Source organism: Sphaerodactylus townsendi, linkage group LG04 (assembly GCF_021028975.2).
Source record: "Sphaerodactylus townsendi isolate TG3544 linkage group LG04, MPM_Stown_v2.3, whole genome shotgun sequence".
Taxonomy (NCBI): domain Eukaryota; kingdom Metazoa; phylum Chordata; class Lepidosauria; order Squamata; family Sphaerodactylidae; genus Sphaerodactylus; species Sphaerodactylus townsendi.
Window position 1 is genome coordinate 95,734,822 of NC_059428.1, and position 17,669 is coordinate 95,752,490.

General features: G+C 44.7%; 1 protein-coding gene across 1 annotated transcript in view; it reads right to left on the reverse strand.

The window, feature by feature from the left end:
* The window catches only part of VWA3B (von Willebrand factor A domain containing 3B), a 93,955-nt gene that overhangs the window by 6,111 nt on the left and 70,175 nt on the right, over positions 1-17,669 (reverse strand). Inside the window, exons 25-29 of the mRNA XM_048495610.1 lie at positions 9,915-10,035; positions 5,863-5,987; positions 5,621-5,758; positions 3,997-4,094; positions 1,446-1,696 (exon numbers count right to left, since the gene is read on the reverse strand). Of these exons, the coding sequence (XP_048351567.1) occupies positions 1,446-1,696; positions 3,997-4,094; positions 5,621-5,758; positions 5,863-5,987; positions 9,915-10,035 (733 nt within the window). The remainder of the gene's footprint in view (positions 1-1,445; positions 1,697-3,996; positions 4,095-5,620; positions 5,759-5,862; positions 5,988-9,914; positions 10,036-17,669) is intronic.

The following is a 17,669-nucleotide window of genomic DNA, read 5'->3' on the forward strand; positions in this document are numbered from 1 at the left end:
TATGGTACTCATAATATCTGAGAATGATCACTCCCTAGTGCTAAAACGCTGGTTTCTGCTGAAGAGCAAAGGGGAGCTTCAACCTCCCATCCCACACCATTTTCTTGATCTGAAACAGCCACTGTCGACCCACTCTAGGTATTGACTGTGACAGTGGCTCTGCACTGAATGGAAAAGAAAGGAGAGACATCTTTTGTTTCCTCCCTCTTGTTTAACTGTCCACATAATCATAAGTTTATTAGTTGATGAGGATCCCATCCTATCAAGAATCAACTGTCCAAGAACCAGAAAGGACTGCTGGAGGGAGGGAACCCACAGCATAGCAAGGAGAATGCAAGGGGCTGGAGCCCTGGGTGCCACTTCCTTGGGGGTCACTGCAGAGCCGTGCCCTCCCCCTCACAACTCCATCCTGGCCCCGAACTCCCTGTGGAGTTCAGGGAAGGGGCACGACTCAATGCTGGTGATCAGGGCTCGCTCCACCCCCGAGCTCCACAGGGAGATTGGGGTGGGGCAAGCCAGCTGGTGCCACTTCTGATCTCCATGTGGCATTAAGGGACAGTTGGGGGCTACACCCCTAGAGAGGACACAGGAAAGATCCTGGCACCTACACATTGCTGGGTTCTAGCTCTGAGTAAGGAAGAAATTTCAGCAACATAAAGAGGGCTTCAAAAGAAAAAGGAAGGTGGATGCTGCCTTCCAAAGAAACATACTACAGAAAATTTTGCAGACTTGAAAAGTGTTTCTTGAAGACTTAGGAAGGTTTCTAACATTTCTGTGAATTTAAAAAATGGAATAAATCTGTTTTAAAGGCAATGATCAACAAGAAGAAAGTTCTTACAGCAGGCCAGTAGAAAGGAGAAAGTTTCCTCTCATGCCTAGTAAGGAATATCAAAGAAGAACTAACCACAACACTACCAGTTTCTACAAGTGGAAAATTACTGGTGCTGAAATCGTGCCTGATATGGGAGCAATGTAATAAAGTGAAGTGCTGGATTATGAACAGGATGACTTTAATACAAATCATTTCAGCTATGAGCCTAATGTTGGCTCAGTCATCCTCTCAATAATTTACTTGACATGGTTGTTCATGAAGAAAAAATGGGGGAGGGAATTGTTTCTTTAACACCCTGAGTAAAGAGCAACATAAATACAGGTTATTATAGCATCTCAAAATATTAATTGTTTGGCTATATGAGCAGAACAAACAAATTACTGAAGTAGAAAGGAAAAAAACATTAAAAGTTCAAAGCATGGAAGATGCTCAGGAAGATCAGGAAAAAAAATAGCCAGGTGATGTGAACAGACCATCAATACCTGCTACATGGGCAAAACTATATGAAAGATGGAGTCAAGGATGGAGTGACAAGCCTAATGCAGCTTTTCTGTCTCTGAGACATTAGCTATCAAGACCTCACTAAACTCCTTTTCCAGCTTACTTATGGTACCTTCACTTTCTTCTTGGATGGGAGGTGATGGTGATAAACTCTTTGGTCTCCGTTTGGCTATCCTTCTAGGGGCGAACAACTTCTCATCAGAGTCGGAGGAAGCCCACTCCTTGCCAGGCTCCTTCTTGCTCTTAGCTCTTCCTTTCCTAGCCTTCTTCTTTTTGTTCCAGTTCCCACCTACAGCTACTGTTGGTTCTTTCTCCTCAGCTGGGCATGATCTATGGAAGTGCCTCACAACCTTTACATTTGGTCTACAATTCAAAGCAAAAGACGAATTGACAACAGAAATATAGAAAGGTATTCATAAAAGCATGGAAAGTATTTTCTCACAAATGATAACTAAAGGTATATGAAGTATATACCATGTGTAGTACACATTTCCAACCCTCCCCCATATACACAAGCACACAAATATACACACGCAGCTACAATAGATGTGCTACCTCACCTCTCTGCACTGCTTCCTCCTCACAGCACACAGTCCCATTCTGTTCTCAGGTTCTTTATACTGGCATCAAAATCCAGCAGACACAGTATGACTGAGCATGCCAGGGCCACCAAGCAGCTCATAGTCCAATTGGATGCTATGGTGATCATGTCCCGCCTGCCCGGCCCACCCAGGGTTTTTTCTAAACAGCTGTGAGGGGTATGTCAGCACTTGAAAAGGCGTGGAGATTACAAGATTACCTGTTCCTACTGCATGGCGGGCCATCACAGCATTTTTAAATGGTCAAATTCTTCTCTAAAATGGTGTCAATTGGTGTCATGGATAGGACCGGTGGCAACTATAACATCTAATTTGGCCCTCAAAGGGTCCTCAGTAAACATTTCCACAAAACTAAACTAGAGTTCTTACAATTTAGAGATATAAAGGAGTCTGTCTTGGGGAGAGGGGAATGATCTTGTATTGGTTTTTCTTAATAAGGTTGAAAAAGAGGGATTTTGTTGTTGTTTGGAAAATGTACACTGGCACTGATATCACTTCAGCATCATATCTGAGACTGCCCTAACTAAAGATGTCACTTCTATGTTGGGAAATTCTGAGAGATGTGGAGTGATGCATGGGGAAGGTGGACTTAAGAGAGGGATGGAGCTCAGGAGGGATGTCATGGCATAAGGTTGTGCTTCTGAAGCTTCTATTTCCTCCAGGGGAACTGATCTTTGCAGTCTAGAGATCAGTTATAATTCTGGGAGAATTCAGGACTTCAAAGGTTGGGAACCTTAACTCTAATAATGCCATTCTGAAGCAGAGGTATACTCTTTTAATTCTATTGTTAGCAGTGGGCTTTGAAGGGCATAACTGAGTAGGATGAACTTTCGAAGCCCTAATACCTCAGCCAAAAGCAGACTGCGGCTGTTTACAAACTTGTGCTCTCCTTCACTTTGAGCATACATTCCCTTTGGGTTAGATTCTCATTTAGGCACACTTTTCTCCTTACCAGCAGTCACCCCAGCTTCAGATCAGAGAATCCCCAGGTTTCCAAAAGCTCTTCAAATACAACTTTTTTCTCTCATCACAGGGAAAGTGAAGGCGATCACCATGTGTTATGATTTACTCAGGCTTTCTCATTCATCCCTATCTTTCCATGCTCACACCGTAGTAGTTCCTACCACTCAGAAGGGCTTTTAAAAAATGTCACAGTAATGGTCTATCACTGAAGTGGTAAACCCAGTGAATTTAGCAAGGCTCGGGAGTCTGTCAGTATGTTAACTGGCTTAGTCCTGAGTAGGTGCATGTAGAGCCGAAGACGTCTACCCCTCCAGCCCACAACATAGCAAAGGTTTTTTTCAAAATGGTTTGTGAGTTAAGAAGCTTGCAGACCCCGAACTGAAAAATCAGCCTCAGCGGCCAATCTGGAAGGAAACTGAGGGCATTCCCATCCAACAGACAGGCTTCCTGTCTTGGAAATTCATTTAGAAGAGAATCTGGATATCGCTAGTTCCACCAAGGGTGCCTGCAGAGCAGTCTGAAGATGTATCTATTCAATGAACAGTATATAGACCAGACAGCCCCAAAAGAAGCAAATAACAAGTGGCAGGCAACATTCCCAACTGCATGGTAACAAAAAAGAATGCAGGGAGACAAAATGGCAGATTAGCCCAAATAGGGACACTTTGAGGGAGGTTAATACCAAATGTAAACAAAAAGGTATGGAGAAACACCGTTTTGAAGCAAAGATTGCTTCTCAGCCACATGGTAAGTGATACATGCATAAAGAGCCTATCAGAACAGACACAATCACATTTCAATCTTCTCCTTTCTCTTCCTCCTGTTCAAGAGTCACCTGACTAGATCATACTGCCCAAATGATGCAGACAAAATGCAAATCCCCCCTCCATTCCCAGATAGGACAAAGATGTGAAGCGTTCATCCTACTCAGTGCTTTGCAGCGTGTGAGCTAAGCTGCTTCCATCACCAGTCATTGTGGGCATTAACTCTTAATTTCTAATTATTATGACTAGTGGTCACTTTTCCAGCAGCTTTATTCCAGATTTGTTCGAGATATAGATATTTAACAAAATGGAAAGAAAACAATTCACTCATACTTACACAAGCTGATCCATCATCTGTGTCATGTTGATGTAACAGCAGGAACAGGTATACCTTCTGCAGCTGATTTTAATAAGCCCATTTCGTACACAATGCTCCTACAGTAACAACACCACTATTAAGCTCAGTAACTTTTCAACCTAAGCCTTAATAATTCAAATAAAAGAAAACTGTTTGTTTTAAAGACTCGAGGTTATATACTGCAGTCCTATTATGGACTTCTTATTACACAGCTTCTTATTACAGTCCCTAAAATAAAAACATAAGGGGAAATCTATTATTCAGATTACTAGCTATGCTTTACAAAAGAGAAAAGTGACAATGCAATGGAATATTCAATAAACACCCTAAAAATGGTTGGGGTACTTAAATGCTAATTAATACTTCTTTGCAGGGCCAACTACATGTTACATCATTTCCAGACAGATCGCAAGGATTTTTAGATGTTGCTGTAAAACTTTCCTACTGGGAACAAAACTCTAAGGCATACAACTGATCCACATGAGGAAAGGGGCACACAGGGTGTGGTGGCTTAAGGCTCTACCTGTGTAATTTTCCAAAGGTGACAACTGCCCAGGGAGCCACTACTGGGCCTATCAGGAGCTGTACATACACAAAATGGGACAAACAGCGGGAATTCCCCAAGGTCATTTCAGTTTGAACAAATAGTACAACACAAAGGTACAAGTCCTTTAGGGTTGCCAACTTCAAGGCTGGGCCTGAAGGTCTCCTGGAATTAGAACTGATCTTCAGATTACAGAGACACGTTTCCCTGGAGGAAATGGCTGCTTTGGAGGGAGAATTCTATGGCATTACACCAAGTGAAGTTCCTCCTCTCCCAAAACTCTGCCTCGCTCAGGCTCCACCCCCAAATCTCCAAAAATTTCCTGAGTCAGTAACACTGGTCTTCCTGCCCCCCATGGTTCCAATCCAAACCATGCCCTATATTCTTTGGAGTTGTGTTTCCAGCAGGAAAGTGGAAAAACAGCATTTGAAAATTCTCACAGCTGACTTGGAAACAATGGCTATGTCTAATCTGGTCCAGAGATTAAGCAGTAGAATGAAAAAGAATCATAACAGGCCATTAATCATAAATGTTTCTTATTGCTAATAACTCATTTTCCAAATCAAATGAAACTGAGAGAAAATGTGCCAGGACATTTCTTGAAACAAAAATCAACATTAGTGTGAAGGACACAATGCAGAGCTTTTATCCGCAGACCAATGCCCAGGGGCAGTGACTAAGCCCTTGATGGTTGGTGGCTTTTCCAATGCAGGGATAGCTACAGAAGTCTTAGATGTGATGACCAGGAGAAAAATATAGAAAGAAAAACAAGGCCTTATTTTCTTATTGGAAGTTCTTGTTATAGAGTTCTTGGAGAGCTCCCAGAGCTACCCAGAAGCTTACTCTATGGTAAGAACTTCCTGCAAGTAGACCACAGCTTATTTTGCTTTTTAATTTTCCTCCCACGACTCTGGCCCCCCCACAACCCTCCTGCTGGTTACCAGGCACTGCCATTCAATCCTACTGCCCACTCATCTCTCTCACAGTGACCAGTACAGCAGCTGGTCATAATTGGGCTCCCCACATCATGGCAACCAAACTGTCTACCTAACTACCTACCTTTCTGTTGTTGTGTTTCAAAACTGTGTAGAGTTTATCCTCAGCCGCAGCTTTATTAGGTGTTGCTATGACAATACCCGGCACATAATACTCCTCTCCTGACATTTTCCTAATTCGGGTAAATACATAGTCGCCAACCTGCAGAGCCAAAGAAGAACTGGACTAAGTCCATCCATTTTAAATGCAATACTCCCTAACTGATGATGACCCAATACTTTCAAGAAATAGTAATGACTATTTACCTGCAAAGATGGACAAGGCATTGCTCCTCCCACTGGCAAAATGAACTTCAATGGTACAATCTCAGTCTCCCCATTAGCAAAATCAATAAGTGCATAAGAAGTCGTGATGCTTCTTATTACAGTCCCTAAAATAAAGACATAAGGGGAAATCTATTATTCAGATTACTAGCTATGCTTTACAATGAAAGAGATCCAAATGTCCTTTAACACATACTCTTCATGAAGCTAACTTAAGCTTTTTCTGACTTATTCATCACATATCCTAGCTTTTTGTTTGAATTCCTCTGTGGTGATTTCCCCCCTTTTCCATTTCTTGTACATGTCCCTTTTAAATCTTAGCTCAGTTGAAAGGTCTTTAGAGATCCATGCTGATTTCCTTAGATACTGAAATCAGCTTTCTAAAAGTCTGGAATGCTTGTCTAATGCTTGTTTGGCATCCCCTTTCCGCTGTAAAACAAACTCCAGGAGAACATGGTCACTCCCACCTAAGGAACCTTCCACTTCCACTACATTATTATTATTATTATTATTATTATTATTATTATTATTATTATTATTATTATTATTATTATTATTATTATTATTATTATTATTATTATTATTACTACTACTACTACTACTACTACTACTACTACTACTACTACGGCTCAGGGCGGTTTACAAAACAATCAACATTTGAGTACAACAGATAGTTTCAATTAAAACAATAAATAAATTAAACTTTAAAACACTAGCAGCAGTGATCTTCCACAATTAAAATAAATAGATGTTGTCCGGCATTAACCTCCCGGGAGGGGACAGGCTGATATTCAATCAGCAGATGACAGAGCTGTAAGGAGCAACAAAGAAGGGCGGACTCAGCGGCCAGCCTCACCAAAGGCCCGGTGGAACAGCTCAGTTTTACAGGCCCTGCGGAACTCCCCGAGGTCCCACAGGGCCCTAACAGATGGAGGAAGAGCGTTCCACCAGGCAGGGGCCAGGGCCATAAAAGCCCTGGCTCGGGTAGAGGCCAGCCGCATCATGGGAGGGGACAAAGGGACCACCAGTAAATTCGCGCCTCTGCCGAACGGAGAGGGTCGACTTTGGGACATATGGGGTAAGAAGCGGTCCCCGCGAGAGTATGAGGGACCCCCCCAGGGCCGTAAAGGGCCTTAAAGGTCAATACCAACACCTTGAAGACAATCCGGAACTCCACTGGGAGCCAGTGCAAGCGGCACAGCACAGGGGTAATTTGGTCTCTAACTGAACCACCCGTGAGAAGACGGGCCGCAGCATTCTGGACCAGCTTCAATTTCCGGATCAGCCGCAAGGGAAGGCCCGCGTAGAGCGAGTTACAATAGTCCAACCTGGAGGTGACCGTTGCATGGATCACAGTGGCCAGGTCAGCCTGGGAAAGATAGGAGGCCAGCCGCCGGCCAGCCATTAATCAGGTCATCATTGTTGGTTAGGAGCAGATCTAAAATAACTGATCTCCTTGTTGCCTCCTCCACCTTCTGGACCATGAAACTGTCTGCAAGGCCAGTGAGAAAATTGTTGGACCTTATAGTCTTGGCAGAGTTTGACTTCTACCCAGTGGTGTACTGTTAATGGGGACATGGGGTAACCCATGTCCCCGGGTGCACGGCATACCATCATGTGGGGGGTGCAGGGCACCAGCCAGGTCCCCCCGTGCCAGGGTGTGAGCTGTCTGCCGCAGCTGCAGGCTGCCTCCTGTCCCCCCCAGGGAAACTGGGGAGGGCAGGAGCCAGCCTGTCACTCACCATCAAGCCCCATCCCCCGCCCTCCCTGCAGGTCAGCTCCTGCCCTCCCTACAGGCTCCTGCCCCAGCCCACGGCTTTCCGGAAGAGGCATGCTGGTGCAGCCAAGCAGCACCTCTCTGCTGTGAACCAAAGCGCCCCTCGTGCCTCTCTGTCTGACTGGTGCAGCCTCTGATAGGAGTGGGAGGGCAGCAGCTGGTACTGGCCTGGGAGCCTGCCATGGGCAAAACTTGGGCAAAACCCTACTTCCAACAAATATTAGAATAATTGAAATCTCCCATTATTATTACTTCGCTCCGAAAATCTGGTCATCTGTTCCAGGAAGGCATCATCCAACATTTCAGTATGGTGTGGGGGTCTGTAATAGACCCTCATAATGATACCACTGTTTTTTTCCTCCCCATTAATTTTTATCCAGATGCTATCAACCTGGATTCCAGGATTAAAGTCATGCACCTGCTCACAGGTGTATCTTCCCTGACATATAGTGCTACTTCCTTTCTTTCCTACAAATGGGTTTCTCAAAAACAAGTCATGCCAGACCAATCTTATCTCTCTTTTTTGATAGGGTGACAAACTTGGTAGATGAAGGGAATGCTGTGGCATATCTTGATTTCAGTAAGTTCTCTGACAAGGTCACCCATGACATTCTTGCAAGCAAGCTTGTATGGATTTATAATCGGTTGAGTAATTGGACACAACGGGTGCGACCAATTGTTCATCTTCATCCTTGAGAGAAGTGACTAGTGAGGTGCCACAAGGTTCTGTTCTGGACTCAGTGCTATTCAATATTTTTATCAATGACTTGGATAATGGAATAGAGGACATGCTAATCAAATTTGCAGATGACACCAAATTAGGAGTGGTAGCTTAGTACCACAGAGGACAGGGTCAGAATTCAAAATGATCTGGACAGATTAGAGAGCTGGGCCAAAACTAACAACATGAATTTCAATAGAAATAAATGTAAGATACTACACAGATATAGGATGGGTGATACCTGGCTGGACGACAGTACATGTGAAAGCGATCTGGAAATATCAGTTAACCACAAACTGAACATGAGTCAACAGTGTGATGAAGCCAAAAAAGCCAATGCAATTCTGGGCTGCATCAATAGGACCATAGTGTCTAGATCAAGATATGTAATTGTACCACTCTACTCTGCATTGGTCAGACCTCACCTAGAATACTGTGTACAGTTCTGGGCATCACAGTTGAAAAAGATTATTGACAAGCTGGAATGGGTCCAGAGGAGGGTGACCAAAAAGGATAAAGGTCTGGATTCCATGCCCTATGAGGAGCGGCTTATTTATTTATTTATTTATTTATTTCGATTTATTATACCGCCCCATCCCCGTAGGGCTTAGGGAGGTAGGTATATTTAGTTTGGTGAAGAGTAGGTTAAGAAGTGTCATGATAGCCATGTTTAAATATTTGAAGGGATGTCATGTTGAAGATGGAGCAAGCTTGCTTTCTGCTGCTCTGGAGACTAGGGCAAGGGGTAATGGTTCAAAGTACAGGAAAAGAGATTTCACCTAAACATTAGGAAGAACTTCCTGATGGTAAGGGCTGTTCAACAATGTAATGTACTGCTTCAGACAGTGGAGGAGTCTTCCTCTTTGGAGGTTTTTAAACAGAGGCTGGATGGCTATCTGTCACAAGTACTTTGATTGAGTATTCCTGCATGGCAGAGGGTTGGCCCTTTGAATCTCTTCCAGTTCTATGATTCTAGGTATTCCAGTAGCAGTAGCTGAGATTTCTACATTCCACGCATTTCTACATTGCCAAGTCTCAAACCCTAATTCAAACTGTGTCCCTGTATTAATGAACACATGAATTCTTTCCATTCCCACATTTAACACTGCAAAGATGTGCAAATTCTGTAAAACTAACAAAAAGCTTACTGTGATCAAAATTTTCACAAAAATATCTACATACACTTGCTTTCTGGTGTGAAGATTTTAAATATTTTTGTCCGCACTGCCATGCACCCTCTGAAATGTGTGGCATCTTCAGAGACATGTCACAGTGAATACCGTGTCATGCTTCTGAAGATGTTGGCCATAGATGCAGATGAAACTCCAGCAGCAAAAATGATCAAACCATGGCCACCCAGCCCAGAAAACCCACAACTGTCATTTTTGTTGACTTTGTGCAGGCACGCTAGTTGGGGCTCTCTACTTAAAGCAGTTAAAGACATATCTCTGGTCTTAGGACTAGGCTCTTAAATCATTTATGGATTTACAACAGAACTCTAACCTACACATATTTCTGCTTATCACACAGATTTACCTGGATAATAAAATCCTGTGGTTTCTGATCTTGCAACGACCTTACGACCTCGAAGGCTATCAAATGTTTTTCCTTTTTGCTTCTTCTTTACCTGTGGTTTTGCTCGAATTTTCTGTTGAATCTGTGGAAGGGATTTCTTTTTATTGCTAGGATAACTTTCACAGGAACAGCATCAGTAGAAAAGAAAAGGTATATAGAGGGAGCAGAGTGTGGGCAGAAAGGGTATGTAGTTGGGGTACAACCAAATATTTACACCTTAAGAAATAAGTATCTTGCACATTTTAGATATTATTAAAGAACACTAGCATATCTTTCCAGCTTTCAAAATGATTTACTGGTTAACTGGGGGCCCAGTGCCCAGGGAAACATCAAGCGTTTCACATGCAGAAGATCCCTGGTTCCATCTCCTCGTATAAGAATCTTATGCAACAGGGTCTCTGAATCCCAGATCTTAGACAGTTACTGCCAGTCATATAGTACAATACTAAGACAGATGGACCACTAGTTGAACACAGGGGTCCGTAACTTTTTTGACCCTGCAGGCAAATTTAGAATTATGACACTGCACAATGGGCGCAGCAGAAAAATGGTTGCCACAAAAATGACTGTCACAGGAAACCTAGGCCGTTTCCGCACCAAGGCGCTGGGACCGTCCGCATGGACGATCCTGGAAACAGCCGGGCAGCCGGCGCCACGGAGCGCCGGCGCCTGGCCGACCCGGCATGTCCCCGGGCCTCCGGTGCGTCACCGAGGCCTGGGGACACGCCCCCCTGGCCCTGCGCGCCTGCTCCAGCAGCACAGGGCGAAGCGTGTCCCCAAACCTTCAGCGGCAGCGCCGGAGGCCCGGGGACAAGGTAAGTGCCGGGTGGGGGAGGTGTTGCGAAGCCGCTGCCGTTTGCTCAGCAGCGGCTTCGAGGCGGCATTTCCCCAAAAAGAGCGCTTCCAAGCGCCTCTGGGGAAAATGCCCGGCCTTGCGATCGGCGGTGTAGCGGGCGGCGAAGCGCGGCTTTCGCCGATGCAGCTGCGCCTCTGTGCGGGAATATGCCGTCGGCCTGGAGACGGCGTTTTTACCGTCTCCAGGCCGCCATTAATTGCCCGTGCGGAAACGGCCCTAGCCAGCCACAAAATGTTTGCCACAGCTTAATTTCAGTTACATATAGACAGATCCTTGTGTTGTGGTGGCATCTGCTGCCAAAGCAACATTTATTTTTAAAAAATCCGTGCAATCATTTAAATTTCCAATAGTCAGAACCTTTGCTGGGTTAATGCCCCACCTAACCTTACCTACTTCCCAGAAACCCTTGGAGAGCACCAGAAAAAGTGTTGGCAGCCAATACAGGACCCATAGGCATCACACTGGGGACCCCTGGACTATTATACCATGTTTATATGTTCTAAAACACTATTTCAACTTTTTTGCAGAAATCATTAGTATTTCCTTCTACTCTCATCTGAGCAAAAACAACAACTGAAATAATGTCTTGGTTTCAAGGGTTCCCTTCTCATGACATTATACACAGGGAAAAAGGTCTGATCTCAGTATGCCTTTGCTGGGTTCCTATGGAGGAATTGGTGGAGATCCACATGTATTATTCCAAGGCGGGGGGGAAATCTGTGTTCAACAATATAAAACGTATGTGGGACTGAGGGCATTTATTGCAGAGATAGTTAAATGCTGTATCTGCCCTACAGAATGGGAATCAGGTTTCTCAATAGAAACTGTTGATGAGTGAGCAAGTCAACTGAGCTTGAAAAGGGAGCTGATTTTTACAGGAAATCTTTCAGATGCCCATTATAAGTTTAGTGCTCTGACCACTTGTTTTGCTTCAATGAGACAACTCTAGAGCATGTAGTTTGATTATTACAGCTCATGCAAATTCTTCATCAACACTGCTTAGTCATCACTGAGATAATGCCGGTGCGCACTCTGTGTTTTCCGCCGCTTCCCCACCTACACGGTGCTCTGCCCCCCCCCCCCCGGCTCCGCGCCACCCCACACACACTTACTTTAGTGAAACAGTGCAGGTGGAAGAATCAGCCTGTTTCCTTCAGGCTGAAAATGGCCTGGTGGGAACTACACTTCCCATGAGACCTTGGGGCTCACAAGGTCTCCTGGGAAGTGTATTTCCCACCAGGGCATTTTCAGCTTGAAGGAAACAGTCCGATTCTCCAGCCTGCACTGTTTCACTAAGGTAAGTGGGGGGCACCATGGGGGTGATCCCCCCCCCAAGCGTGCACCCAGTGCAATGTGCACACATCCCTGCCCCCTGGTAGCTCTGCCTCTGCTAAGAACTCTTTCACCTTAATTATAAAATTTCAGGATTTAATCAGAACATTTTGTTTTCTATATCATTTCTATATCACTAAAATGAATGGATATTAGACAATCTAACTAGCTTAGTCTCTTCTTTCCCCTGAAATTTAGTTTGGACCAAAGGGAGGGATCCTATGAATGCATCCTGCTAATAGTAAAATCTTCCTCTGGCACAAAGTGCCTTTTCCCAATGCAAGAGGCTCTTTGAAAATGTTACCAGTAGCAGAATAAATGCATATGATCCAACCCAAAATTTGCAACTGCCATACTCATTTCTTCCTTCTAGAAAGGCAAACGATGGAGGCTGAAAGATACATTTTGTCTTCAGCCAAAGTACATGCAAAAAGGCCAAAAGCTTGGATTCTAATCCTTGGTACTACATGTACTTCATCAATTCCATTATGCTGTGGAACACATTCTTTGTTGTAGTCTGCTCCTAAGAACTGCTGTTCACACAAGACTGATATTTTTCAATGGGCCAAAAAGCACTTAGTACTAAATGAAAGCTCTCTATAGGGAAGGATCTTCTCTGCAACTGATGAAGAAGGGCACCATGGAATCAACACTTTAGGATCCAAACCTCCCCTGCTCTGTGTAAGTGCCTAGATGGTCTTTAAACAACAAGCATTTTCACTCTTATCCATATACATAGTAGCAATAGGGCTCTACAGCAGAAGTAGAACAATTTTGGACTGAAGTGCTGAAAGAAAGCAACACCCAAGTGTGAAGACTTTTGGTATGCTGGAAAACAAAAGTGGGAAAGACAAAGGTAATTCGCTGGTCCTATACACTGGGAGCAAACCAAGCCATGGCAGCATTCCCAGTATTTCAGGGGCTCATGTTAAATTTAGTTGGAGCCCAGTGGTTGAGTGATTTGGCTCACCTGCCCTGCATGCCAAAATGGACCAGCATCCCCCTGATCAGTACATGTGTCAGGGGTTGCACCCCCCCTCTTCTCCTTGTTTTACCACATAAAGATTTGGTAATAAACTCTTGAATGTATGGGTAATAACCCACATTATTCTAAGCTTATTCATCAAGGACATTCATAAAGAGTTACAGTATCTCTAAAAATAGGAATAAAGGGTCAGTGACATAGGTATAGATTTTTTAATGGGGTGGGTTTGGTGACTGAGGGCTTTCCAGCTGTTCCATTCCATGAATTGTTTCACGAAAGCCAGACATGTAATGGGAGGGGTTTGAATCCGAGAAAACCCCCCCCCCCCTACGTCCCTGAAAGGGATTGAGTTGGAAATGTTTAAATAGATTGACTTTAAGAAAGATTAAGAAAACACTACGGTATGCCTGTTTGTTAATTCATAATGGAAATTATCCCCTTCTGTTTGATTATCAGTTTCAGAATAACTGATGTTTACCATAACTGATATCAGGTGTAAGATTACTTTTATATTCATTCATTTAGGAACGTGAAATCAAGCAGAAGAGCCTAGAGATCACCAGAAACATTTCATTTCCATGAGCTCACTGCAATTTTGAAGTCCATTTGCATTTCAGTCACTCACTCTTAAAGCATTACAGTTGCAGATTAGCAATTACTGGTGCTCTGATTAGACTTCTAAACAGGTTGTCTCAGGATAAGTGATTGCACAGCGTTAATCACATCAGGGACTGTAGCATACAGTGGTGTGGTAGGACAACAACACACAAAATATGCAGCATGAGCCAGTGAAACCGAAAAATATTTCATCTACTGCTCAGTTGAAGTGTAAACAGATGTCAGGGAAAGATGAAAGGAAAGACTAGCTATCTTATTAACTTTATATATATATATAACAAATTAAAAAGAATATATCAAAGATCAAAATTTTAATATCTATTTGAAATATTTATATTCTGCTGGGGTGTACCTAGGGGAGCATGGGGGGTGGTATCCCTGGGCGGCACTTCATGGGGGCCATGGCATGGCCATACCTCCCCCGCAATGGCACCAGTCCCTAGCTCCAGGGAGTTCAGGGCAAGGGTGCAGTTGAGCACAGGCAAGTGGAGTTTGCCCTATCTCCAGTCTGCACATGGAGATCAGGAGCATGGCCAACCTGGTTTACCCCACCCCCACCTCCACATGGAGTTCAGGAGTGGGGCCAGATGGCTTGCCACACCCCAATCTTCAAGTGGCGGTCAACAACAGCATGGGCCCATTTGAGCCTGGCTTCAGCCAGGCTTGGATCCAGCTCTAAGCTGCAGGCCTCATTATACTGCCTTTCCCCTGAAGTGCCCATGGCTGTTCATAAAAGTTACTAGAAACATCAGGAATAGTTATGCATATTAAAAGCTTCTGAACCAAATAACAATTCAAACACATAGTCCCAAATAACTAAATTCTACCTATCTGCCAATTTCATAATATCGGAGAATTTAAAAATGGTTCCTTATAGTGAACTACCTCAATGTTACACTTGCAATCAGAGAATTACAGAGCAATCCTAGTTACACCTTCTAAGCCCACTGAAGAGAGTGAACTAAGAACTGGCATCAATAGGTGATGCACAAGGTCTTGTGGAGGGATCTTACTTCCATCTCCTTCACAATTTCCTCCTTCCTTTCCCAGAAAGCTATAATCTCTTCCCCCTTTCCCTGTTTCTTCCTTTCCTTCCTGTCCACCAGCCAACTTAGTTTTATGTGCCCCTTGTCTTCATCTTTCCCTCTTTCCCTCCTTCTAACAGCCTCTACCCATGAAAACTATGGTTCAGTCACATGGTGCCAATCGCCAAACTTAGTTGCACAATAGGGAACCCACAGGGCCTTGCAAGGACACTATGGCTCATTCCGCACATGCAGAATAATGCACTTTCAAACTGCTTTCAGTGCTCTTTGAAGCTGTGCGGAATGGCAAAATCCACTTGCAAACAGTTGTGAAAGTGGTTTGAAAATGCATTATTTTGCATGTGCGGAAGGGGCCCAAGTTTCCCATATACCACATCCTCCTATTATTTCCTCTTTCCCTGTACCTGGAAATAGCCATATTCATACCCTTCCCTGCTTTTTCTCTCCTTCACACCCACCCACCAACCAATCTTTTATCTGCTCCCCCCCACCCCCTCAACTTCAGCTATACCTACTGTGAAGAGATTGCATGCTGGGAAAAATTTTCAGGAGTGAACATTCTATCTGCAGCAGTTAGGCAATTGGGGATTTAAATATCACCAGATTCTAGTTGTATTAATAACTCTGCTTAGAACTGCAATGTTAGAACTGGAGGCCATCAATAGCAACTTCAACCTTTACACAAACTATCCATTGTTTTAAGCACTTCATTGATAGTAGTGTGGTAGTCTGTAGTAGTACACATTCAATATTTCCAACAAAATATTTATGAGAGTGTTGTGGGTTTTCCGGCTTCAACAAAATCAGTCAAATTTGAGTTCATTTTTTTTTCAGCTTTAAAATTATTGGTAAAACCAAAAACCCCAAATACCTGTATTGGTAAACCCAAATATATTCAGGTTTTTCTGAAAAATCTAAAAATAATCAGCTTCATTGTAGCCTAAGAAAAAAAATGGGGGGGTGTCTGTACAGGGTGGGTGCTATTTTCCAAGGTAAAGGCACAAAACTTGCAAGGTGGCTTCAGAAGACTGTTCTGAGAAGTGCACCTATTTTAGGTGAAGTTTGGTTCAGGGGTTCAATTCTGTGGGCTCCCAAAGGGGATGCCCCCATTTCCCATTAGAAACAATAGAGAACAAAAGGAGAGTCTCCCAAAGCCACCCTGCAAGTCCCTCCCTCTCTTCCCTTGCATGCCACCCCTCCCCTCCCTCCCTTTTCTCTCCCTCTGCTAGGGTGGGTGGGTCATATCCAGATGCTGGGGCCCCTCCCTTGCATGCCACCCCTCCCTCTCTCCCCTCCCCCATTTCTCTTCCTTTGCATGCCTCCCCCTCCATCCCTTCCCTCTCCCTTCCTCTCTTCCCTTGCATGCCACCCCTCCCCCTCCCTCCCTTTTCTCTCCCTCTGCTAGGGTGGGTGGGTCATATCCAGATGCTGGGCCCCCTCCCTCCCCTCCCTTGCATGCCATCCCTCACTCTCTCCCCTCCCTCACTTCTCTTCCATTGCATGCCTCCCCCTCCCTCCCTTCCTTCCCTCTCTCTCCCTCTCTTCCCTTGCATGCCACCCCTCCCCCTCCCTCCCTTTTCTCTCCCTCTGCTAGGATGGGTGGGTCATATCCAGATGCTGGCCCCCCTGCCTCTCCTCTCTTGCATGCCACCTCTCAGTCTCTCCCCTCCCTCACTTCTCTTCCCTTGCATGCCTTCCCCTCCGTCCCTTTCCTCTCCCTCTCTCTCTTTCCTTGCATGCCACCCCTCCCCCTCCCTCCCTTCCCTCTCCCTCGTGTGTATGTGTGTGTATGTGTTTCACTTCCACTCGAGTTATTGCCTATGTACTGTTTTCACTGCTCATATCTGGCCATCTGAGCGAACATTCTAAGCTGTATGAACATTCTAAGGCTGACAGTTACACACAGGCAGCTGCATGTCCTTCACCATGGAGTGCCAGGAAAAAGGCGTTTTAGCTGGGCCAGGTGTGAAATTTCAGGTATGTGAACATCTAAAAACACTCTCACCTGGCTGACTATAGTGGCTGGGAATTTTCAGAGGAATTGGCCCAGCAGTTACTGAGTTATGCTACCACTAACAAAAACACTGTTAGCTTTTTATATATATAGACTAGCATGCCCGGCCATGCATTGCTGTGGCTGAGTCTGGTGAAGTGAAAAAGGAATAAAAGGGGAAGCGAATGGTTCGAACATGTGTCATTGCACAATGATTGCAAGGGAGGAGAGAGGCAAGGGGCCCCTCGCTCCCCTCCCTCTCTCCCGTTCCCTTGCATGGCAACCCGGCCGGTCCCTCCCTAATGTTCCCCTTCTTCTGCTAGGGTGGGTGGGCCATGTCCAGGTGGGCTGGTCCTGTCCCTTTCACTCCCTTCCCTTGCAGGCGAATTATCTAGCGTAAAACACGTTAGGAGGCATGAGCTATGTTGTGTTCAAATTTCAGAGCGTTTGGTCTAGCAAACCCCTGGACCCTCCCTCACCTTTCCCTTCCTCCACTAGGGTGGGTGGGCCATGTGCAGATAGCCCGCCCTATCCTTTTCACTCCATAAGGCAGTGGTTTTCAAGGAAGGCATGGTTGGTTCCCTTGTATCAGAGGGTGTTGCTTTGACGGCCAGCAGATGGCGCTGTTGCAGAACAGAACTGTGGTTCCAACTGTCACAAGTGTGGCATGTACACAATAACTGGCACAGTTGTGACATGTACACAACAGGAGGTGTGGAAACAGCATGAAAACCTGGCCGCACATGAATGCAACGTTGTGTGAAAATTTCAAAGCAATCGGTCCAGTAGTTTGGGAGATTACCTGTCATCAACAAAAACACTGTTAGCTTTTTATATATATAGATAAGAGTTGGCACGTTACTGTTTCATAAGATTTACATTGCAA